General features: G+C 46.5%; 1 protein-coding gene across 4 annotated transcripts in view; it reads right to left on the bottom strand.

The window, feature by feature from the left end:
* Nucleotides 1–24,764, bottom strand: part of LOC105010783 (roundabout homolog 1-like) — a 160,575-nt gene that overhangs the window by 93,531 nt on the left and 42,280 nt on the right. The window contains exon 1 of one of the 4 annotated variants that reach the window (XM_010870382.5): nucleotides 20,270–20,964. The exons of the other annotated variants lie outside the window; for them this stretch is intronic. Within the exon in view, the coding sequence (XP_010868684.1) occupies nucleotides 20,270–20,330 (61 nt within the window). The 5' untranslated portion in view covers nucleotides 20,331–20,964. Of the gene's footprint in view, nucleotides 1–20,269; nucleotides 20,965–24,764 lie in introns of those variants that run through there. 4 annotated transcript variants of the gene reach the window in all.

The raw sequence follows: 24,764 nt of genomic DNA on the forward strand, positions 1-24,764 counted from the left end.
CACACTAAATCTCCGTAACAATACAGAACATATCTCTAATAATGATGCATGTACTGTATGCAAAAGTAGCCCAAGAAACCATATTGAGGCCAAAATACTCATATCCAGGGGTACCTTCATCACGGCAGTTGTTCACGTCACCGGCAGCAGAACTGTAATTAGATACAGTGCGTTATCATTGCCGCGCCGGCGGTTCTACACACTGTAATCTGGTTTGACATTCTAATTCACACACATTGTCATATGGCAGCAGACACAACATGTCTCCACTGTTGAAGGGCCAAATCCCCAGGGGGCAGAACACAGCAGTAAGCTGAGTTGACAAACAGTCTTATTTTGGCATCTCTCACTAAACACTTCATCAAACCTCTTTGGGAAAAAAAATAAAAAGTTTTGTTTATAGCTCTGAAGGCTGTGAAAGTGTGATACCAGTATTTCTCTAAATCTATATTTTCTTTTCTGTAATGATCAAAAGGCGAACGCATTTCTATATGGCCCCTAATTCTCATTTCCTAAGGGCACAAAACCAGGTAAATGTCACCACTCTAAATAACTCTGGATAGGAGTGTCGCCTAAAATACTAAAATGTAGCAATAGAATAAAGAGAAGGGTTGACTTCAAAACATCTACTACCTGCTAAAGGAATGTAATCTTAACACAGCTAAATGGGATCAGGGCTATTCTTTCTGGTGAAGCTCGGACAGGTCTGGCTGTTCATCGACTCCAATTTGTCAAAAGTCTGCATCAAAGTATTTGATCTGGTGTGGGCCCAGTAATGCAGCAATGCCCTTTGGTCTGCCAACTGACTGGGAACGGTTGTGTCTCTCTGAGACTGATTCATGTTTTATTAAAGAAACCTTTGAAGAGTTCCCATGTTCTGCAATGGAGTTGAATTCTCCCTACTATATTATTACATTTTATTTATATATTTTCAGAAGCAAGCAGGGGGTATTTCTTTAAGGAATTATACATTAACATTCTGCTGGCTAAGTAGTGAGAAGTTGAAGAAGTTAGCAGATTTCAAGCTAGGCTGTCCAGATGATGTCCAGACAGACAGGCAGACAATAAGACAGACAGACATGGAGCCCGACAGAGAGACAGGCAGGGAGTAAGGGAGACAGGGAGTCAGCCATCCTGGATTGTAGGTGTAAAACTCTCAGAAGACTCTTTATGACAGGGGAGTGGGAGAAATGACTCCAGTCCACCAGAACCACCAGACACCACCTCAGCCTAGATCCCTACTGAGTATCATCCATCACCACACACACACGCACACACACACAAACACACACACGACTACCCAGTGCCATGACTGGTTCCAGAAGGAAGGGGCAAAGTGGGCAAAGTGGGCGTTTATGTGTGTGTGTCTGCATGATAAATGCTAGGAGAACTGGTGTCACCTTTGATCCTAGTAAACAGCTTGGATGGAGATTTACTGATATCTATGGCCTGAGTGCATGCATGTCCACACACTGTAGTGTTAATGGAAAGTAGGACATTTTTGGCTTGCTTATTTTGCTTCTTGTGAATATGGCAGACCCTTCCCTTGAAGGCATTAGGGAACCCCTGGAGTTCTGGGTCGACACCTCCATCCATACCAATATTAACAATCCCACAATCCTTTTCTCTCTACCCCTGATGTGTTCAACTGTCACTCACAGTGCCCTCCCTCCCTCCCTTTCGCTCGGAATGTTGGAATGACAGAGGCTCCTTAATGTTGGAATGACAGAGGCTCCTTAATGTTGGAATGACAGAGGCTCCTTAATGATGTGTGTCCAGATTCATTCATACAGTGAGAGAACCAGTATTTGATACACTGCCGATTTTGCAGGTTTTCCCACTTACAAAGCATATAGAACTCTGTCATTTTTATCATAGGTACTATTCAACTGAGAATCCAGAAAAACAAAAATCCAGAAAATCACACTATGATTTGTAAGTAATTTATTTGCATTTTATTTCATGACATAAGTATTTGATACATCAGAAAAGCAGAACTTAATATTTGGTACAGAAACTTTTGTTTGCAATTACAGAGATCATATGTTTCCTGTAGTTCTTGACCAGGTTTGCACACACTGCAGCAGGGACTTTGGCCCACTCCTCCATACAGACCTTCTCCAGATCCTTCAGGTTTCGGGGCTGTCGCTGGGCAATACAGACTTTCAGCTCCCTCCAAATATTTCCTATTGGGTTCAGGTCTGGAGACTGGCTAGGCCACTCCAGGACCTTGAGATGCTTCTTACGGAGCCATTCCTTAGTTGCCCTGGCTGTGTGTTTCGGGTCATTGTCATGCTGGAAGACCCAGCCACGACCCATCTTCAATGCTCTTACTGAGGGAAGGAGGTTGTTGGCCAAGATCTCGCGATATATGGCCCCATCCATCCTCCCCTCAATACGGTGCAGTCATCCTGTCCCCTTTGCAGAAAAACCTCCCCAAAAAATTATGTTTCCACCTCTATGCTTCATGGTTGGGATGGTGTTCTTTGGGTTGTACTCATCCTTCTTCTTCCTCCAAACACGGAGTATAGACCAAAAAGTCTCATCAGATCACATGACCTTCTCGCATTACTCCTCTGGATCATCCAGATGGTCATTGGCAAACATCAGACGGGCCTGGACATGTGCTGGCTTGAGCAGGGGGACCTTGTGTGCGCTGCAGGATTTTAATCCATGACGGCGTAGTGTGTTACTAATGGTTTTCTTTGAGACTGTGGTCCCAGCTCTCTTCAGGTCATTGACCAGGTCCTGCCGTGTAGTTCTGGACTGATCCCTCACCTTCCTCATGATCATTGATGCCCCACGAGGTGAGATATTGCATGAAGCCCCAGACCGAGGGAGATTGACCGTCATCTTGAACTTCTTCCATTTTCTAATAATTGCGCCAACAGTTGTTGCCTTCTCACCAAGCTGCTTGCCTACTGTCCTGTAGCCCATCCCAGCCTTGTGCAGGTCTACAATTTTATCCCTGATGTCCTTACACAGCTCTCTGGTCTTGGCCATTGTGGAGAGGTTGGAGTGTGTTTGATTGAGTGTGTGGACATGTGTCTTTTATACTGGTAAGTTCAAACAGGTACCGTTAATACAGGTAATGAGTGGAGAACTGGAGGGCTTCTTAAAGAAAAACTAACAGGTCTGTGAGAGCCGGAATTTGTAGGTGATCAAATACTTATGTCATGCAATAAAATGCAAGTTAATGATTTAATAATCAAACAATGTGATATTCTGTTTTTTTGTTTTATATTCCATCTCTCAAAGAAGTGTACCTATGATAAAAATTACAGACTTCTACATGCTTTGTAAGTAGGAAAATCTGCAAAATTGGCAGTGTATCAAAAACTTGTTCTCCCCACTGTACTTCCACTTGAAAGTGTACGCATGGTCACCATTCACGCATGGGATTGCATAAATGTGGTTCTTTTTCTGGGGGGGGTTGTATTTTGGCAGGGGAAATTTCGGCAGTTTGCGCATATGATTTATTTTCAAACGTTCTTTGCTTTCGCGTATGTTCGCAAACTGTGATTGGTCAGAAGATTGTGCACCCCTTTTTGTCAAATATTACCGCTCCCCACATTTTTTCAGAAGCAAAATATTAGCACACCATGTTCGAGAGAAATGGTTCAACGCACCATGCGAACCAGTTCTTCTGGGGCCAATAATCCCTCTCTCCAGATGTGACTCATCTGCTTGTCTGTTCTGACTGACGAAAGACATTTGCACAGGTTCTGCAGTAGGCTCGTCGACTACTGGACTGGACCAACTTAAAGCAGGGCTTCAAGGGCTTAACCATGAGTGTAATGTGTGGTACTCTGTGCAGTGTTCTTCAGGACTGAAAGGGGTACGTAATGGAAGAAGAATGCAAGCAGATAGACTAAAACCAGACCGGGGGGGGGGTTATATTATCCAATAATTGCAGCCATTCATGGGTGGTATTTTACCTGTTTTACAGCCTGCTGGATGCACAGCGGTACACTGACTGGAATGCTAATTTCCTAACTAGTTTCCTAACAGTTTAATGGACAGTTGAGGCTGTATTGCAGTACTGTAAAACGCAGCCCACAGCCCCACCGCGGAGGAGGAGGCGCCCTATTGACCTCCTGAATGATGACTCCACTGAAACCACACAGGTCAGCCCCATAAAATACCTGACACATGCCCTGCTGGTGTGTGTGTGCTCTCACTGTTCCTCAGGACTGCAATACGTTTCAACTATAAATAGTGCTGGAATACGGCGCGGCAGGGGTGCCATGACGACAGTGTGGTATGGAATTCCACTGGCTCAACAGAATTAGAGACTTTGCTGAGAGATTGTTCTGCAGGGAATGTCACTGACAGAGGGTCCTCTGATCGATAAACCTGACTTCCAGTCAGCCTGACACTGAAAACACACACTCGCACGCACGCGTACACACACACGCACATTAGGTTGCAGGTAGTGGCGAAAAGCGGCTGATCAATGGGAAAAGGATAACCTCCGCTCTCTCCATTTCATCAGTGGAGACTTCATGAAGCGAGACTGGACATACGGCCAAGTGCCCCGGCCCTTTCCCAGTAGGGCTCATTACTCTGCCCCCTGGAAAACATCTAAAAGCCACCAGGTCAGTCAACCTAGACAGACTGCGCTGTGAGGAAGAATAATTGAATTGAGGCGTGCTGTACCTCAAAATAATGCACAGCATAATTAAAATCCGAATGAGAGGGCTTAGTGGACAGGTTCAAAAGCGTCCGCATTCTACAAACGAAGCCCGCCAAGGTTAGACGGACCGCCGACAACTAACCCAGCCGCGGGGCAAAATCATACGTATGTTTTCTGAATTACAATTAACACGCTACGCTGAGATATTCAGAGCTAGGTAATGAATAGAGAAAGGCCGCCAGTCTCCCCAGTCCCCAGTATTCTGGTCACGTGTTGTTCTGCTTGTGTTAATTGGGTTGGGCAGGGGCCCGCGGGGGTGAAGACGCTCCCAGGGCTGGCTGCTATTACTGGGCTGTTGTATCGCCATGCCACAGGTGGGCCTCAGTAAGACCAAGCTTTATCTGCAAAGAAACAGCAGCAGGCCGGCACGGAAACAACAAACACACACCGACAGACACACACAAACAAACGCACACACGCACACACAGCATAGACATTCACCCAACACAGACGCGCCGGCATGCACCCACCTACACAAACACCAAAGGTCTTTTGTAACACCCCGGCCAGACATACACTTCCTTATTATGTCTGTCAATCATCCCTGAGGCTGTGGCGAAGACAGTCGGCTTTAAGGTGGAGGACGAGGCAGGAGGAGGGGAAACGTGGAAGAGTGGAGGACATTGTGAAGAAGAGATACGAGGGAGGGCGGCATGGTAACGGATGGATGTGTGGCTGTGCAGAAGGAGGGAGCGTGTCAAAACAGACATCACTTTCATCCAAAACACACAAAGACTGTTTTTTGAACGCAGGTAGTCGCGCGGGTTTTTACGGCCACGCCGGCGCTGCTCAGTTTGGCCCTTTACGTTTCTATGTCTCCGTTTACCAAACAACTGTCCTGATGGGGGTGATGGACGCGCACCACTTAAAAAGATATCAACCGCGACTCAAACCAATACACTGGGATCCCCCCGGCTGCCGTCCGTCACGTAACAACCCCACAGGTACGCAGAGACCAAGTGATCTCACACACCCATGAAAGCAGATCCGGAGATAAAGCCACAAGCAGCAGTGTGAAGAGGCATAGTGTTGGATTACAGTTCCTGGCCCATCTTCACACAACCACTAGGCCATCTAAAAGCAATCCTTAAACAATGTGCTTAACTGTCTACCGGCTGGTTCCGCTAACACCCAGGTACTTGAGTTGCGGTCGGTGACATTGACGTGCGTGGAATGCTTTGGCCCCTATGTCACCCCGCGGTATCGGTTACGCCGGGATGACATCACCCCGTCACATGGAGATTCCCCGGCAAATCAGGACGGAGGTGGCGGATGAAGTAAATCTGTGCCTGCGGTGACATGGGATTACCTGTGTGTGAGTGTGTCCGGTGGGATGATACCTGCGGTAAATGGAAGAGTAATCAAATCTGCGCATCCTCCCCTCTCATCCCTTTGGCCAAATGTCATGGACAGCAACGGGAGAGAAACAAATTCTTTTTAACAAGATTACAAAGAACCTTGAGGGGTTCCTCACTATCTAGCATAAAAGCGGACATACACAACCCCAACGGACACTCAGCACTCATGATTCACATCCACATCACACACTGGCAACTAGGTACATCTGCCAAACTGCCTGAAACCCGTTTCAACACATATCTTCTGCAACACAATGTGTCACTATGGCTGGACTGACAACCACCCTGGCTTAATAACAGCGGGCAGAAATAAGGCGGCTACATAAGAGGCTGCTTGTTAAACAGCCCATTTGTCCATACAGTCAGTCAGTGTCTTTGTTGCGATCTGCAGGCTGGGATCAGGATTACTGTGTGCCCATGTAATAGTCTGAGAGGGATGTGAAGTGGGCTGGAACCTAGTTACCCACTTTATGCTTTTAAAAACACCACTTGTTTGGAGCAGGAGGTGTACCGTCTCTAATACAATACTTATATTGATTTAGAACAACAAATAAGACAAATAAGACAAATAAGAGTCCAGTGCTGTCAAAACCAGAATATTCCTGTTTTTCCACATTGTGAGGTTGAAATAATACACTGTAATGGTTAAAACTATCCTGCAGCTCTTTCTGCGTAAGAGCTGATAGAGGAAATACCTTTTCAGGAATTATAATTTATGATGTAAAATAATTTTTTATAGTACATAAACCTACTATATGGGCGCTTTAACAGAGTTCAGACTTCATTATTTAATTATTTATTAATCAACCTATTTAACAACCTATAATTAATTCAGGGAAGCCCATTTGAAACCCAAGTATTAAAAGTATGCCATATGTACCATTCTAAAATGCTCAATTCAGCAATACACAACACATTAAAAAGCTGCTTGATTCCATCACAACCCCACATTATCAAAACATTTGACCAATTATTTCACAAAACACAAACTGAATAGGCTGTGGTCTTGAATTGAGTATCTCTTGAGAAGGTTTAAAGTATCTGGTCAGCCCTGAGGCCCAGGGAGATCCCCCCTCCCATCACCCAATACTTAATGACATCATCCTTTTGGGAGTGTTTATGGAACGTAGCTGGCTGGGATCTGGGATGGGGACTAACAAGGAAAAACAGGATGGTATCCAGGGGTGCTGGCACGGAATACTGCGGCGGCGGTATGGGGATGGACAGGATCGGGTTGGCTGTGAGAGAAAGTCCACGAACAACGAGAGAAAGACGATGCTTGATCTGCTCAATGCCGGATGTTAAGTGGAGGAAATTGGAGGAGAGTTACCTCTGAACTCTCTCAGGGGAACCCGAATGAAGAAGTGGAGTTAATAAGACCAACATTTCTTCACTCTCTTCCCCCTCTCCCTGTTTTCCCTGGCCAGGATTATAATGAGTTCCGCCAAATGTGGATTCAGCAGAACATCAAAGGACGAGAAAAGGCTGAGGTTTCTGGGTAATCACACGTGTTGAAATTTTCATTCCTCAGATGTGTTGCTTTGCTCCGCCTCTTCAATGACCATGTACCCACATCTCATCAGGAGTGTCACGTGAAATCAGCCCGTCATACGTATCAGAATGAAACTAACTGACTCTGTCCTCACTACGATCATTTCAAAGTCAACCGAGACAACATCAGGTCACCCACTACTTCACAATGTTTCCCTTCACGACTGGTATTCCTGACAGACACACAGACCCACATTTCAGACCTGCGCAAACAAAAAGGCAGTCGCAAACTCAGACTCTTTCTAATGAAATACACAACAATGCCGAATGCCTCGCCATTTTTGCAGAATGTAGAAACTACAATTAAGCGAACAGCTGAACACTGTCATTCCCTCAGGTATGTGGGAGAGGAATGTGTGCATGTCGGTGAGTGGTCGTGTGTGACTGGTGCCTGTAACCTCTCTCTGTCTGAATTCACAGTAGCAGTGGCACCTCACACAGGATCATTACACTCGATAAACATCACTGGGAAATGTGATATAAGAATAAAAAGTCCTTTTCAATGTTAGAGCCCACAGCTGATCATGAGGAAACACACACACAGTGAAAGGCAAATCAGAACACAAATCATGCTGCGGCTTCGGTTCTGCTTACTGTGCACTTTACATGACCAGGAGAACCACTGCCCTGGGTCCACTTTACACGACCAGGAGAACCACAGCCCTGGGTCCACTTAACACAACCAGGAGAACAACGGCCCTGGGTCAACTTTACAAGGCCAGGAGAACCACGGCCCTGGGTCAACTTTACATGACCAGGAGAACCACGGCCCTGGGTCCACTTTACACGACCAGGAGAACCACGGCCCTGAGTCAACTTTACACAACCAGGAGAACCACAACCCAGGATCCACTTCACATGGCTAGGAGAACCACAACCCAGGATCCACTTCACATGGCCAGGAGAACCACGACCCAGGATCTACTTCACATGGCCAGGAGAACTACGGCCCTGGCTCCACTTTACACAGAGAAACATTTATTGTAGGTAGAACGGCAACATACTATGTGTGAAAAAGTGATAGGGTGTCTAATGACTAGCTGCCTCATTTCAGCCTGAAATGCTTTCCAGATTTCTCAAAAGGGAGTAGAGCTAAGGAAATAAACCAAAAATGATCAGCACATGGATATTTCAATGAAATCACTGATTATGATAAATAGGCTTTAGGGTCCTACTAGGGAAATGTTAAAATATATTTAATGTAGGGGCTGGAGGGGGTTGGTAATTTTCCAACCCCAACTTAATTTGTGAAGTCCAATTTGTGCTTATGGTGTTGCCTCAAGCATCTCCTGACAGGCATGGGAGAGTTGAAGCTAGAAACCCAAAGCACTCCTTACCATGCCCATGTGCTTCTTATCACGACACTTGCTCAGCCACGATGTATACAAACCAGCACCTGCACTCTCAGAGAACACATTCACCAGCCGAGAAGCATGATGGAGCTCAGAGTTTAGACCGAGCCAACATGGACCCCCGACAGCGCTGAGCCCATTTGGACTGGTGTACGAGAGGACCCAGGCAGTATTGCTATGCAACGACCAGTGTTTGAATTTCTGGCCGCAACGGCACAGCTGTACTCCCGACCAGTGACTTTACCGCTGCGCCATTTGGGAACACCAATACGCTGTAGGTGATAGTTAATGGGACAAATGACAGCTACCACTGGACTAGGGCAATACAACAATGGACTGCGATGCACATGAAAGTTATGAACGTATCGATCAATGCATCAGGTGATAAATCAGGTTATTATAAATCGTGATATGGATTTTTAACTGCCCAGCTATGCTAGGGAGAAAGTGCATTTCCATGGCAGGGTTCATTTTATTGGCACCATCAAACCAAGGGATCCTACCTTTTTGCATCAGCAGAGGGCTGGTGTTTAAAGGTGTGTGTGTGAGAGACAGACCGGGTGGGGGGGGGGGGGGGGTCTCTTTATTTCAGATGTTAATTGTGAACTCTCTGTCAAAGGGGAATGGAGACAATGAAGAGCACAAAGCCATTTACAACATGGGAAGACAGCACTGAGTGCCCACTTATAGAACCACCAAAACAGACACACACACACACACACACTCGGTGAGCACTAACACCGCAACCACGAAAGCATACCCTCTTACAACGTGAAACGACTCTCACATTAGTTTCTTTACGGCCGGTCTACAGAGGCCTTTTCAGTTAGGTGCCATGGAACAACAGAATGACCGGCCGGAGCCCTGTGTTTGAGTGGCCTGAATGGGAATTAAATGACATCATAAATCCAAGGCACGATTGTGATCCAGAGAAGATGGGGGGGGTAGTCCCAGGAAACAGCCAGACAGAAGGGAGAGATCTTTGGGGAAATGGAGTTGGGATTTAGCACATGCTTTACAACACAAGGTAAATATTTGGACAGGAAATTAATGAGGGGGCAAATTTGTTGGGCGGGGGGGTTATGTTCTATCAATAAAGCCACAGTAATGTGCCTGGCTGGGACGTCGTTAAAAATACATTATCTTCTGTTATGGGCCACAGTGAAGTCATTAGCTGGCCTGGGAGCTCCACACTGGGAGATGAAACTAATCTACCCTGCAGGCCAAAGCTGTGACCAGGCCACTGGCCTGAGCTTATGAAGCACATTACAACCCCTCTTAGTCCCAGGACACACTGCCGTCTCTAGGAGTCATTACAGACAATCAACAGGAATGTATCTGTCATTGCACAATACAATGTTATTGGCATGTTACATTACACTGCCGTGCTGGCAAACATATGCCTTTAATTGATCCATTTAATAAAATGCAATGGCAGGGGAAGCTATGCGAGACATTAGCTGAACAATTTCTAATACCACACAAATGTTAACTAAATGATAGGCTACTCTGGCAGAGTTCAAAATGTATTCAGATCTTTTGCAAAATAGCTGGTCTGATTGGTCAAAATGACTGGATTAGAATTAGGCTGCCTTTGTAAATGTATCAATAAAATGACTGTATCCCTGTTCTAGGGCCTAGGCCAAGAGGAAATAGGCCAGTCTAAATAAACGTTGCATTGCAACTGACTTGCCCAATGATGAATGTAATGAATAGAGTTTATGTAAAGCCCATGAGCGTGTGCCAAAAGCTCATTTGTGAAGACATACCAAACATATTATCATACTGTAGCCAAGCGAAAAAAGATTGTTCTCTGTATTTCAGGTAAGGTGGAATAAGGTGGTTTACATTATCTCTATTCATTTTGTAGCCTAGGTTGTTATCTCTTTTGGCCTAGTGGCCAGAAGATTTCTCAAATAACATAGAACACAACCAGCCCTGATGTTTGCATCTGAATGCCAATCACTTCATGAGGCAATCTTGAAGGCTGCCCATGCACGTATCACCACGTAAAATTTAATAGGTTACAAGAAAATAACGGATGCTGTATAATATTTGTTGATCAACTGATTACATTTTCATCAGATGTTGCTTTAGGCAGAATTATTATATTTCCTCATTACACACGGTACAGAGGCCCTCACCACTCCCTGGCCCCATCCTATCTCCTCATTACACACAGTACAGAAGCCCTCATCACTCCCCGCCCCATCCTATCTCCTCATTACACATGGTACAGAGGCCCTCATCACTCCCCGCCCCATCCTATCTCCTCATTACACATGGTACAGAAGCCCTCATCACTCCCCGCCCCATCCTATCTCCTCATTACACACGGTACAGAGGCCCTCATCACTCCCCGCCCCATCCTATCTCCTCATTACACACAGTACAGAGGCCCTCACCACTCCCCGCCCCATCCTATCTCCTCATTACACATGGTACAGAAGCCCTCATCACTCCCCGCCCCATCCTATCTCCTCATTACACATGGTACAGAAGCCCTCACCACTCCCCGCCCCATCCTATCTCCTCATTACACATGGTACAGAAGCCCTCACCACTCCCCGCCCCATCCTATCTCCTCATTACACATGGTAGAGAAGCCCTCACCACTCCCCGCCCCATCCTATCTCCTCATTACACACGGTACAGAGGCCCTCACCACTCCCCACCCCATCCTATCTCCTCATTACACACGGTACAGAGGCCCTCACCACTCCCCGCCCCATCCTATCTCCTCATTACACACGGTACAGAGGCCCTCACCACTCCCCACCCCATCCTATCTCCTCATTACACACGGTACAGAGGCCCTCACCACTCCCCGCCCCATCCTATCTCCTCATTACACACGGTACAGAGGCCCTCACCACTCCCCACCCCATCCTATCTCCTCATTACACAGTCCATTGTAGTGAACAACAGAGGGTTCTAGAGATCCACAGGAATTCTGCTAATGTCAGCACCCCCTCCCCCCACACCCCCATGGTGACACGTTGGAAGTTAACTCCACCATTGATTTTTTGGCCAAAAAGCGAAGGGAGAAATACATGTGGTTGAAACCCCAAAATTAGGTCTCTACTGACAAGGGTTGGACCCATTGGTGAAAGGCGGAATGGATCCAGGGCTTTTAGCACAACGCATCATGGCACCGGTATGATGGGAAGCCGCAGCCCAATACTGTGTGTGAAAGACCCAGCAGGTTCGACCAGTCGGAGGTGAATCCAAGGTGTGTTGCTGCTGAGAATGGCCTGGTGCGGAGGGCAGCAGAGTGGCTCTCTATGGGGGCAAACGCCAGTGAGATTAATGACTGTAGGGTGTTCCCTTTTATCACAGAGCTCCTCCACAAGGCCAGAGACCCTTCGCCTGGATCTCATGAGTTCATTATTTCCACACACAACCACCAGAGACAAGAAATGTCAGAGACAGCAGCAGTGAACCATCCCCCCCCCCCACACACACACACACACACTACCTGACCACCTCCTCACCCCTCCTTCCCCCCCCCTTCCCCCCGGAAACATTTCCTCCGATGAGGTAAGGTTTCAATTCCAGACCGTCACAAAGGCATCACATTTAGCTAGAAGTAGCAGTTTGATGGTCTGGGCTGTGGAGGAGCTGGCAGATGGCCACATGCTGTGGTCCTTACTCAACTCCTCCGCTGTATATTCAGGGAGGAGAGACTGCAGGGCCTGTAGATATACTGTAACCCAAGCCGGGAGAGACACAATGAGTTCCGCTGCTTCTGTCGCCGCCGAGGAGGAACGGCGTTAACTTACGGCAGAGTGCAGAGCACACGGGACACAGGAAGATGGAGATAGGGTTCAGGATCACCCGGGGCTGAAGGATCTGTGATGAGCACATCAGGTTGAATGCACAAAGGACTTGTAATAATGTCTTTATTAATCCGAGTCATTCAGGTGCGCGCGGCTGAACTAACCAAACAGACAAGCCCGTTCCTAACTATTTCTCAGTCTCAACCTGAAACCTTGTGTGTACCTCAAGGCTTTTTAACCCGCACACCCACGTGCGCACTCACACACACACAAACACTCTTTCACTCACACACACACACACACACACACACACACAAACCAAAGAAACAAACATATTCCATACTTAAACAAACCATAACTCAATCACCCCCACATCCTACGGGAACGTTCTCCCCCACACTAACGAAATCCCTCTTCATTCCAGGCCTTCATTAGGAGCCTCCAGACGTGGTGTCCGTCCGCCCCGTTGTCCATACTGAGTGCTGCTCCGCTGGGAGAGATCACTCCTGATAGGTCAGCCAGGCAGGCCGAGGCTCCATTACAAGGTCAATCTCTGGTTAATGAAGCTGAAGATAGGCCAGTCCTCTCTCTGTGATAACAAGGTTAGCCCTCAGGGCTGATAATCTTCTGCTCACGTAGCCTGCCGCCGGCGAGGCCCCTCGACTCACGCGCCCCTTCAGACGAGCAACAAATCAGCCCCGTTAGGTGGAGAGTGGCTGGAGGACGGCAGCTGGTTAGATGGGACTTGACTTGATGTGGTGGAGCCGAGGCCGGGCCAGAGCAGGCCGAGAATGACGCCAGCCGTCCGGTTGAAGCAGAGTCGTCCAGGCCCGTCAAGCCGAGCAACCACAACGGAGGAGCCGAGCCAAGTGTTCCGGAATGTTTACCATTCCAGTTTACCAAGACAGCAAATCAGGCTGCCTCTGACACAACACTTATCATTCTCTCCAAGGAGCGATGTAATGACACTACAGACTCTTTCAAATGGCAAATGCAAAGGTTTTAAAGTGGAAAATGAACATGTATGCAGCAGCAGAATACGGTCTAACGTATCCACCTATCCCAATTCAGACCATCCGGTCAAACATCCCCATGTATCCGCCTGCCAGGATTCAGACCATCCGGTCAAACCACCACACGTATCTGCCTGCCAGGATTCAGACCATCCGGTCAAACCACCACACGTATCTGCCTGCCAGGCTTCAGACCATCCGTCTCTGAATTCAATAGAAAGTCTTCCCCATCGACATGCTGATCGCGGGCATACAGACAAACCGACGTCCCGGCTCCCAGTCATCGCCGCCCCCCACCTCTGTTCCTCATTCAGATGGGAGGGGCGTGGTCAGGGGTGCTGGGGTGGGACGGGGCAGGTACACCGCTGGGGGAAGGGGAGGGGTTCAATCACAGACAATTACCACAACTATAGGAGCGTTCAGCTGGGCTCATTACGCATACTTATCAGGGGAGCCCAGCCCCAAGCATTACAGACACCGGAGGACGAGAGATCCCCAAATTAGGTAAATGAAGTGTATCTCTTTAAGAAGAGAACAGCACCGATGGTGAAGCATTTTATTAGGGTTCACTGTTCCCTAGAAAGCTTTGAACCGTGTGTCTGGTGTGTCACTAATGACTGAGCCAGGGGGAAGGCGGGACGGCAGAGCACTGCTGGGGTAATGCACATTTCGCGCCTATCCACCCTAATGAGACTGAACTGTTTCACACATCCTGATTAGCCTTAATCCTGGGCTTAATTAGTCAAAGGGTTGAGCTAATCGCTAATGTGTGTGTGATTGTGTGTGTGTGTGTGTGTGTGTGTGTGTGTGTGTTTGTGTGTGTTTGTGCGTGTGAAAGCAAAAGAACAGCAAAGAAAGAAAACTAGATCTCATATCTATTCCATCAGTCCATCAATTGACAGGCAGCTTCCTGGAAGTTTGAATTGACTCCGAGCCAAGTGAAAATCCACAACTTTTGACCTGCTATCAGCGCAGCGTTTCGCAGCAGTCCTTTGGAAACTCCTCCCGCAAAAACCTCATCCTCCATTAACGCAAGTGACGCAGCTTGTTTCCCATTCAGATTAATTTGGGGCAGGTGGGTGGACTGTCATCTGCTGATGTGGAGCTGCTCACGACGAGGTCGGCCCCTTTGATCAGCGGGTGCTTAATTGGCCCTGGAGAGGACAGCCGAGGGCGTTGTCAGAGTCTCTCCCATCACAGCACCACCGGGAGCGCGTCAGCAAGACAACACACCAGGCCGGTTATGAGTCAGGCCCGGCAAGCCTGGCCGGGGTCGAACCGTGGTGTGTGACGAGGGGAGCGCGGCATGAAGCCCATCATCAGATATATTGGATTTACTCTGTAAACACACAGAGTTATGAGTAAGCCTACAGCCCGAAGCTGCCAAATTGTCTTCTTACTGAGTTGAGCTGACGTCAGGAGGAGCATGGTGAATACCAGGGGATTTAAGGGAACGGATAAATGGAGGGCAGTCTTGAGGACTCGGTTTAGACTCCCACAACGACGTGGGGGACAGGGTGAGACCCCATTGTGCCAAACAAGGCAGGTTCCCTGCAGGAGAACTGGGAGAGGAGGGAAGAGGACATTTCCACCTGGGGTCAGTGTTAAGTTCGTTTAGGGAAAAGCACCAGCTCTTCGACCATCCAAAGACAAGCACAACCTAATATTGGCCGGTATTAAGTAGTTATTTACAGGTAAACAGCCCCCAGGGTGTTGGGAAGCCGTCAGGTCTTGTCATAACAGTGTAATATGCACTCCAAATTGGTTTTTCACAAAGAGCCTTTTTAAAGGCATCTGAGAGGGAAACCAGCTGGCTGACCCTCTGAACAAATACACACACACTAAGACACACTTACCACACACACTAAGACACACTTACACTCCCTGCCTCCATAGTTTTACTGAGGGAAGGGGAGGAGGTGGAGGGGAGGAGGTGGTGGAGGAGGACACTGGATAGAAATCCAAAGTAAACAGACACTTGGGGGCCGGACGTGTGGGATCCTCCTCATGTCAACCACATACTAACCCATGGCCAGGAGAAAAAAACAAGCAGCGTTTATTTACACAACCAATTATCCAAGACCGCTCTCTCTCTCCCTGAGCACTGAACACGCAGCTGAGACCGGACACCTCCGACGAACAGGAAGGATTTGGTCGAGATAGAACAGACTGCCCACAGTCGAGCACAAAACCCCTGGCATCCTGTATCTGGGCGCTATCGTCCACCCAGATCAACAGAGCAGCATGGACTGCGGTGGGTCGGTATGCAGAGGGATGTTTGCCTGTTTGGTTTGGGGTCACTGACATGGTCCTCTGGGAAAGGTCGGTTCAGGATCACCTCAGGTCCCAGAGTCCAACAGTCTGAGACCACACAGCACTGCTGGTGAAGACGAAAGGGAGGGGAACGCTGGAGAAGTGAGGTGGAGGGGGAGGACAGAGAAGAGGAGAAATGTGGAGGGGAGAGGTGGGGGTGGGGTCAGGTGGAGTAGTGAGGAGGGGAGGAGAGAGGTGGAGGCGAGAGGTGAAGGGGAGCTCTACTGCCCCAGGCCAGAAACATCCATTCAGACATCTATTCCAGACACTCGTCAGGGCCAATGCAGACAGCACCCGGGACCAATAGAGGAAAAAAACGGAGAGTGGCAGAGTATTTGTGCATAGGTGAATGTGTCTCTGTTTCATGCCTGGGTGCGTGGAGGAGCGATGACCCCTGACCTAGCCCCACATGCACTTGTTATAGTCATCTGCGTCTTCCTCCGCCTCAGGCTAGCGGCCATGCTTGACCTCACAGCTCACTAAAAACTCCAGGAAACCAGAACATAAACAAGGAACGCAATCAGGAAACACTGCTTTTCAGCACAACTCTGACAACACACAGAAACTCATGGACAAACACCATTACAAGCACGCACACACACACACACACACACACACACAGACACACACACACACACACAGACACACACACACACCTACATCAAAACTAAACTAAAGATCTTCCAAACGTCTTGTCGACGCAGGAAGGAGGAAATATTCAAGGAAAGAGAAGCAAGAAAGACTTTCACTAATGACCACATAAAAATGCCAAGGTGAAATTCACTCTAAACTGACTTCATAACTAAACTCTTTGATGAGTCGCAAACTAGTCTGGCCACGCGAAAACAAAAACGATGGCTGCAATTGGATAGTGGGGCGGTTTTATTGGGTTTTACTGCAGGTCTTATTCCTCTCAGATTAGATGTCAGGTATTCAGATGTTCCTAGTGAGCAGCATGGTCAGATTGTCTCTGTGGTTGGCCTAGTGGCTTGGCAACACACCATTCGCTAAATCTTTATGTTGTATATGGCTTCACATGGGTTCAGAAAAAGGTAACGTCATAACCTTCCTATTCTGTCACCTCCAGCTCAACCTTCGACAAAAACACTGCCAACTCACTTCGAACATAAATCACAAACCAGGTTTAAAATATCCAGGCGAAAACAAGCGGGGAAACAAATGACTTTCAAAACCATTATGGTGTGGTTGGGGGAGTCAGCTGTGCCAAAATGGCTGTCGGCAGGAGAGAGACAGAACACAGAGGAATGACTGAACGCTACATTTAGCCTGAGCTGGGTGCGTTTCCTTTTAAACAAACAACTATTTCAGCAAACTTCTTCGGCCGGCATGAATAAAGCACATCCAGCCCTGAGGACAGGAGATGATACTAGTGCTTCCAAAACACACTGGAGGGGGATTTACACCCACTTCATACTCCACCTTTCTTTTTCTCCCTCTCTTTCCCAACCTCTCTTTATTTCTTTCTTCCTGACTTTTTCTCTTTCCCAATCGTTCTCTCTCTCTCTCTCCCTTCCTCTACATCCCTCTCTCTCCATCTCTCTCTCTCCATCTCTCGCTCTCCTTCCCATATTCTGTCGTTCCTACTGTGTCAGTCGTTCACATCTTGAGGGATCCAGAGAGAGAACAGATAAAAGACCTGCTAGGAGACGTGTCCCTTTCAAACTGGCCTTTGCTGTTACTCCCTCATTAGTTCATTATTCCAGAGGAAGAACAGAAGGAAACTGACAAGTCCATCAAGAACAGGAGTATCAAAGGGAGCTTCTTTAGAGCCCAAGATGGTCCAGCCGTCAGCCTCATCATCCGTGGCGGAGCAGTCTCATTAGTGGAGGAACACAGCGCATCACTGTCAGCATCAAATGAACTGGGGGGGGGGGGGTTCATTAACATACGCGATGACATAGCGGGCCAGCCTTCTCATCAAGCCGTATTAGTCCAGGACACTACACGCTGGGGTATGGCTGGCTGTGTCATCACAGGGCCATGGGCTGTCCTTCTGTCAGGAGCATGAGCCTGTCACTGTGTCGCTGTCAACTAGCCAACACGTTCAAGTTCCTCAACTCTGACCTGCGCTCGGCTGTCGAGGCGGGGCCCAGGCATCTCCAAGCTCTCCTCTGGAAAAGCAAGTGACAGAGGATATTCTGACCCACTTCATTCGGTCCCCTCCCTCTATCCACCTGAGCCCTGACCTCCTGCAAAAGGAGATATCTGGCCCAGAATGGTCTCAAGGCCAGATGAGGCCTGGACAGAAGGCTGCTATCTCGGGCCAATGTTTCTCATTCACAGGGGCTGCCTTTCCAAGTGTCATTTCAAGCTACAGGACCAGAAAAGCTCAATTTAAAGGGGGGAAAACACTGTTTTGTCTTAGGAGGAATTCCTATTGAAAGGCTAAGTGTTTACCAAGGGTTCATTAGGAAGAAAGTTGTCAGAGGGAGGGGCGCTGTTTGGGCAGCTTAGCATCACATTGTCACTCCAGGGATTAATCATTTGTGGGGGAACTAATCCTTTCTTACAGGAGCCAACTGTTTTTAATGGCCATTATTAAGTGCATTATGGAGTATTCTATTAAAACAGGCGATTTAACACGTAGAAAAGGAGTGACGGTGTCATAGCAGGGTTGTTTTAGGCCAGACAGCTACAGCGAGCTGCAGTCAGAGAAGCCCCTGAGCACGACACCTGCCCAGGTCTATTGTCTTTTACTTAATGGGCCTCTGTTCTTCTGCCTATTGCGCAGTGGAGTGGGAGAGACAAGACAAAATGGCATTCTTCAAATACCGGTCCAAATATGGGGCTGCCAAAGCTACAAAGCCAACACCTGAAAACAATCTGTTTAGTAAACAGGGGCCACTTTGAAGGGATGGTATGTCTCTAGGCTATCACCGGCCGATCACCTTCAGGATCCCCGTAATCTGGGGTGAAAAAGAGGCCACAAGCGTGCACGTGCACACACACACACACAAGCTTGGTTTGAAAAGGGGCAATGATCCCTGTATTTCCCATTGGTATTAGCACTTCCTCAGCTTATTTTCATGACGCAAACACAGCCAGAAATATGCCGCTTTTTGAGAGCCTTAACTGTGCTGCTACTGTAGCTGACAAGTGTCTTGGAAGCCCTGCGGGTTGGGGGGGGGGGGGACACTGTCCTGAATAATTGTTCTCTATATTCCCTTGGCTGTTCAGGTGACAGCAAAACTAACTGAGGTCATCAGGTGAGTAAGCATGCCCTAACAGGCCTTAAAAACATGACTTCCTTTTTGGAAGCACAGTGCAGGGAAAAGTTGCAACTTGGTGCCAATGTCTAGGAGGAAGGCTTGCTGCAATTTTCAACTCTCCTGAACCAGCTAAAAGTTGCTGTGATGAGACAGGGTTGGGATATTTTTGACTATCACAGAGTTGGGTAAAGGACAAAAAACAATGGTTAAAATCAGGCAGGGGGGCAAAATAATTACTTTTTGCAGTTTTGCATAGGTATGTGCAGTTTGTTGAATCACTTCAGTGGTTTTGTTTAAAAAGAGTGTGTGTAATAAATCCCTAAATCAGTGTTAACAGTAAAGTCCTATCGATGAGGGTCAATCCTATCAGTATGTATATAAACCAGCCTCACCTGTACAAACTAGCTGTGTTGTTAATTAGGGGTCTTTCTTCAGTGACCTGGGGCTCTCTGGTTAATCATTCACCTGCTCTGCTAGTAGCAACCACTCTTATCACTTTGACTCTAAGCTATAATGGCAATGCCGGCAGTGATTACCTAGATTTAGAAGGCACAGTTTCAGGCCAGTAAAAATATATAGTGTGGACATGGCCAGATTGGTTATCTCTGGAGGTATGCTGATGTGAATGTCAGTGATTCATAAATGCACATTCCCTTTTAAAGAAAATAAGGGCATGTCCTGGCTCTCAGCTGTCGCATCATGAGTCAGACTAGCATGGGTCAAGTACCACTTCCACACGCACAGGCTGGGCATACAAACTCAAGGGATAGAACAGTTATCAAAAGATGGTCGTAAAGTTTTTTTTCTTTTTGCCGGTCATTCGATACTCATCAACTCACCCCACCCATGACATTAAACCTCTCACTCACACCCAAGCACGCGCTCAAATCGATAACACCATATAATATTATTTGAACACACTTTTCCAAATCAAAGTTAGAATCCAAGTCTACTAGGTGAAATAATGCAGTCTTTACCTGAACAAATGTGAATGAATCCGAGAAGAAAATAAATTCCCACAGAACGCGCAGGCATCATTCCAAAGCAGAGGAGGACAGGAACTAATTGTATTATCCAGAAATTGTTTGTGCAGTCCGTTCGATATAGATCAGAATAATTTTCATAAATATAGTTTTGGTTTTAGTGAGCTATATACCACGCCGTCTCCAACTCTGTGTGCCTGTGCGTTGCGCTGCTGTGTGAGACCGACCAAGTCCCCGAGTAACTCCGAGCGGGACGATAGTTATTCGTAGGCTACACTGTATTACAAAGATTTTAGAATTTACTGATAGCTCATATCAAATCTCCGGGTTACATCATTCGGTTTGCCCACGAGATCGTCCACATTATTGGGATCTTCTTCTCTGATCCAAGTGAGCTTCCTAAATCCAAGACTAATCACGGAGGGTTTAGCGGAATTCATCTGATCAAATATTATTTCCACTTCTGCATAGTTTTCTTTCTCATGAGTGATAAGGCAGAGTCCAAAATCCAAACACCCAACTTCAGTTCAGTCACTTTTCCGATTGTAGTTGCCTGTTTCTCTATCCGCCAACGCTCACCCGACTTGTACTTCTGGCTATAGGGATGTTAGAAAAAGGCAGCGCTCAGTGAGGCTGTAAAATGGTATGCGCCAATCTTCCAAGTACACAATGGGGTTTTCCATATAGGCTATTTTATCTATTATGTAAGGTCTGAGTTGGACATATACTAAAATGAATCTAAAAATAACATGAATGCAATGTTACTTAATAATGACGGTAGGCAGCAATAACTACTTTGAGTCTTGGTTAATTCATTTGATTAATAAAATACGTTTCAAATTGCGTTACCAATGTTTATCTTACCATGCAATATGTGTCTAACCAAATTAATTGCACACTGTAATTACAGACTAGTTCAATTTGAACAAATAATGGCAACATTATTTTATTTGTTCTCTACTCAAACAACAGCAGAAAGAACCGTGAAACAACAGCCCATGATGTCCCCGTTGTATAAAGAGAAAGGGATTGTTTGACAGAGGTGCTCCGTTTATCCTTCTTTTCAATGAAAAGTCTAAGAGACCGCACCACGTCGTTTACCCCGCTGGGAGATATAGCTGTGTGAAGGCGTGAACTATGGTCCCACAACCAACTCAACGTTTCTCACACCATATGTGCTTATATGTGCCCTTTAAATCCCCCAAGTGGCTTGCTTGGGCAACTGATATCATCTTAATAAGCCAATTAAAATTCACGTTTGCGGAGATTAGCCAGGAGCAGTGTTGCACTTCTCTTAATCGTGAAATAAATCGTAAAAGATTTTCAAATCGACCGCAGGGACCTTTCAGTATGTGAAAGTATGTTATTTAAGAATTAACTCAAGTCTGATTTAGCATTAATAAAGTATTAGCATTTTATGTTTTTTACATGGTATGAAAATATTTAATCAGTTTATAATACAAAAAAATTACATTTTAATAAATATGTAGGATCAATAAAGATACATGACTATCTTCAGGGCTTCAGAGGTTTATTGTAGGAATGCAATGGAATCTGCTTACCCCTACTTACTAGCTCGCTCCATGACCAGCGCAAGCCCACCCTCTGCTGGATAACTTCCATCATCTTAAGGAGGAATATTTACAAGAGGACATTCTCTTTCATGACCTTCACAAAATAAAAAAAAATGCATCAACCTGCTTTTTTCATCTATGGTTTTAGAGCAAGTTTTTCAAATTCTAAACTTTTTGCTATGGGTCTGAAAAAAACCTGCCATTTTTATTAGACTTAATGCAATTATGCATATTTTGGCACAGGCCAGGAGAAAAAAATATTAGTTTTACAGCAAATTTCCTGACGTTTTACACATTTTGTAATTAGGTGGCAAAATGGGTAGAATTGTACCTACTGACCATACTGACCGTATCCAAAGAGCATTTAGCTAGCCACTTGTTTCAAAGACATACACATTGTTGGAAAATTGTTGCTGTAATGCTCAATATTCACAACTGATAACAAAAATATATCTGCGGAAAATGATACATTTTCTCACTTTCAAACAAAAATTACACAGGATAACAGTTTTTTGAACAAGCAATGTTTTATATCGGCTAGAGTTATTGTCAATCAAATTGCATAGGCTAATTGTTTGCTAATATTATTTACATGAATTACACCTGGAGTATTCTAAAGATATTACACTGAATAGAAATGTAAGACCCTGACATAGCTTCTAAAAACATATCAATAAAAATAGTGTTTTATTTGTTGACTGGGGCCTTCTATCTGCCAGGAGCTTTAAACAATTGATTATGTTGCCTATGCCTGGAGCCAGTCCTGATATACCAGTCTGCAATTACCCATAAAACCTGCTTTGGTTTTGCACTTTAGAACAGCTCTTCATTAAGGTGAGATGTATGTGAAGGTCTGTTGTACAGTAAGGAATGCCTATTATTCTTAGAACCAGCCGGTGACCAAGAACCTAGAGCCGGAACCTCTTATACCCCTTCACTCTTTCTCTCTTCCCCAAACAATAAAGCATATATCTGTACTCCCATGTGTCCACATGGAGAGCTCTTAGCATTTCTCCTGCAGTAGGACTAAGCCTTCCTTCCCTGCCCCTACATTATGCCTCAAATCCCTTAATTGCTCTGAGTGTGCCACTGGCGTCCCTGCTGAATTCTTGCAGATGAAATAAGACCAGTTCTGGAACAAGTACAACAGACAGCAGAATTGCAGAACGGCACCACCGGTACAGGCTAACCATCGGCACATTCCTGCACAAAAACATTTAGCTTTTTCGCCCTTTTCCACTAAAACACATGCACATTACCCTCCCTTCTCTGTCTCTGGCTTGTATAACCTCAAAGTGACAGCAGCCTGGACCTGTGAACGATATATGGCAAAACAAAGCAATGTCATTCACTTTCTCCATCTTCATGTCTTGCTACTCCTGATTTCCTCTGTCATTTTGACTGGCCAGCCCCATCTCCCACTCCAATTCCCTGTGACCCTGAACCCCCCCATTCCTCCGCGGGGATGGAGGGGGGGGCCCCGTTGTGGGAAGGGGCTCAGCACTGGTGGGAATCTCTCAAAAGCTGACGTTACGAGGTTGACAAAGTCAAAGAAGTCATGCAACCACTTTAATCCCAGACTCATATGTCCCCTTGATTTAAACCTTTGTAACAAGTCCCCTCCAGGGAGGAACAGTGCTGAAAACTGAAGGGGAAAAAAATGACAACTCTATGAGTTGGCCATCAAATCCCCTTCCAGAGCTCAGGATAAAGTGTTCTTACTGACCTCAGAAAATGTGGTGTTGAAGAGAGGAGAGAAGGCCTCCCTCCCTCCAACCACATCACAGTACCGAAGAGTCAACAGGTCTCCTATGTAAACTCCCAGGGAGTACGGAGACTGTAGCACCAGACCAGCTGCCTAAACAAATGCTGTACAGCCCGGCTAATGGGATAAATATTATGGAAAGGTCCACGTGAAGAGCTGACCGCACATTCTCCAACATAAGAGCAGGTGCGGCACACATTGCAGAGTGCCGTGTTCTACGGTCTCATTTCACCAGTCGACCCTCCAGACATGTCCTGGACTCATGCAAGCACAACAACAGAACAAATGCACTCAGGGAGAAACCTTTGTGTCATATCGATGGTCACAGGCAAAAGAGAAATCGTCTCCAGGCAGAAGACAATGTCAGATGTTGAAAAAGATCGGCCATGATGATCTGCCATGAGGATCTGCCATGAGGATCCGCCATGATGATCTGCCATGACGATCTGCCCGAGCCCAGAGAGTTTGTCTGATGACGTCCCTGAGCCAAACAAAACAAGACTGCAACAAAAAAACAACTACAACTGTCCCTGATGTTTACCAAGGAACAAATAACATTACGTGCCATCTCCATAGATACGCACAGCGACAAACACTTTGCAATTAATGACTTAGACGGCACTGTTGCGTAACCGCATACATAATCTTGCATGATTAATAAGTCAATAGTGATTGATTTGATTTTTCATCTTTATTTAACATGTGTTAGTGTTCGCCTCTGCAACGAGCCCAGTTCTCAGACGATCCCTTTGTGCTTCTGCCCATGCCACTCCCTTTTCCACAGCTCTGTCTTTGTGTTCCTACCATTAAAACAGGCACACAGTCCAGAAGTCCTGGAGCTGTGGTTAATGTCTGACAAGCTACGTGTTTGCGCCACCTTCAGACCCCTCAATACCAGCCATGTGCTGTGGTCTAAACTCCATCACTGACCGTCTGGCAACAACGGTACCAGTGCCTTTCTTTCTCTGCTTTCATTTTTCTCATCTTCAGATATATACATTTTCTATCAACCCTGTTTGCCGGCTCTTTCCTTTCTCCCCATTATCTGAAACAACCCATCCGGCAACTCTTCCATTTCCCCCCTCTCTCCCCCCCTCTCCCCCTCTCCCCGACTCCCCCACTCCCTTCCATTCGTCAGACCCACTCAGCG

This window comes from Esox lucius, chromosome 7 (genome assembly GCF_011004845.1).
Source record: "Esox lucius isolate fEsoLuc1 chromosome 7, fEsoLuc1.pri, whole genome shotgun sequence".
NCBI classification, from domain to species: Eukaryota; Metazoa; Chordata; class Actinopteri; order Esociformes; family Esocidae; genus Esox; species Esox lucius.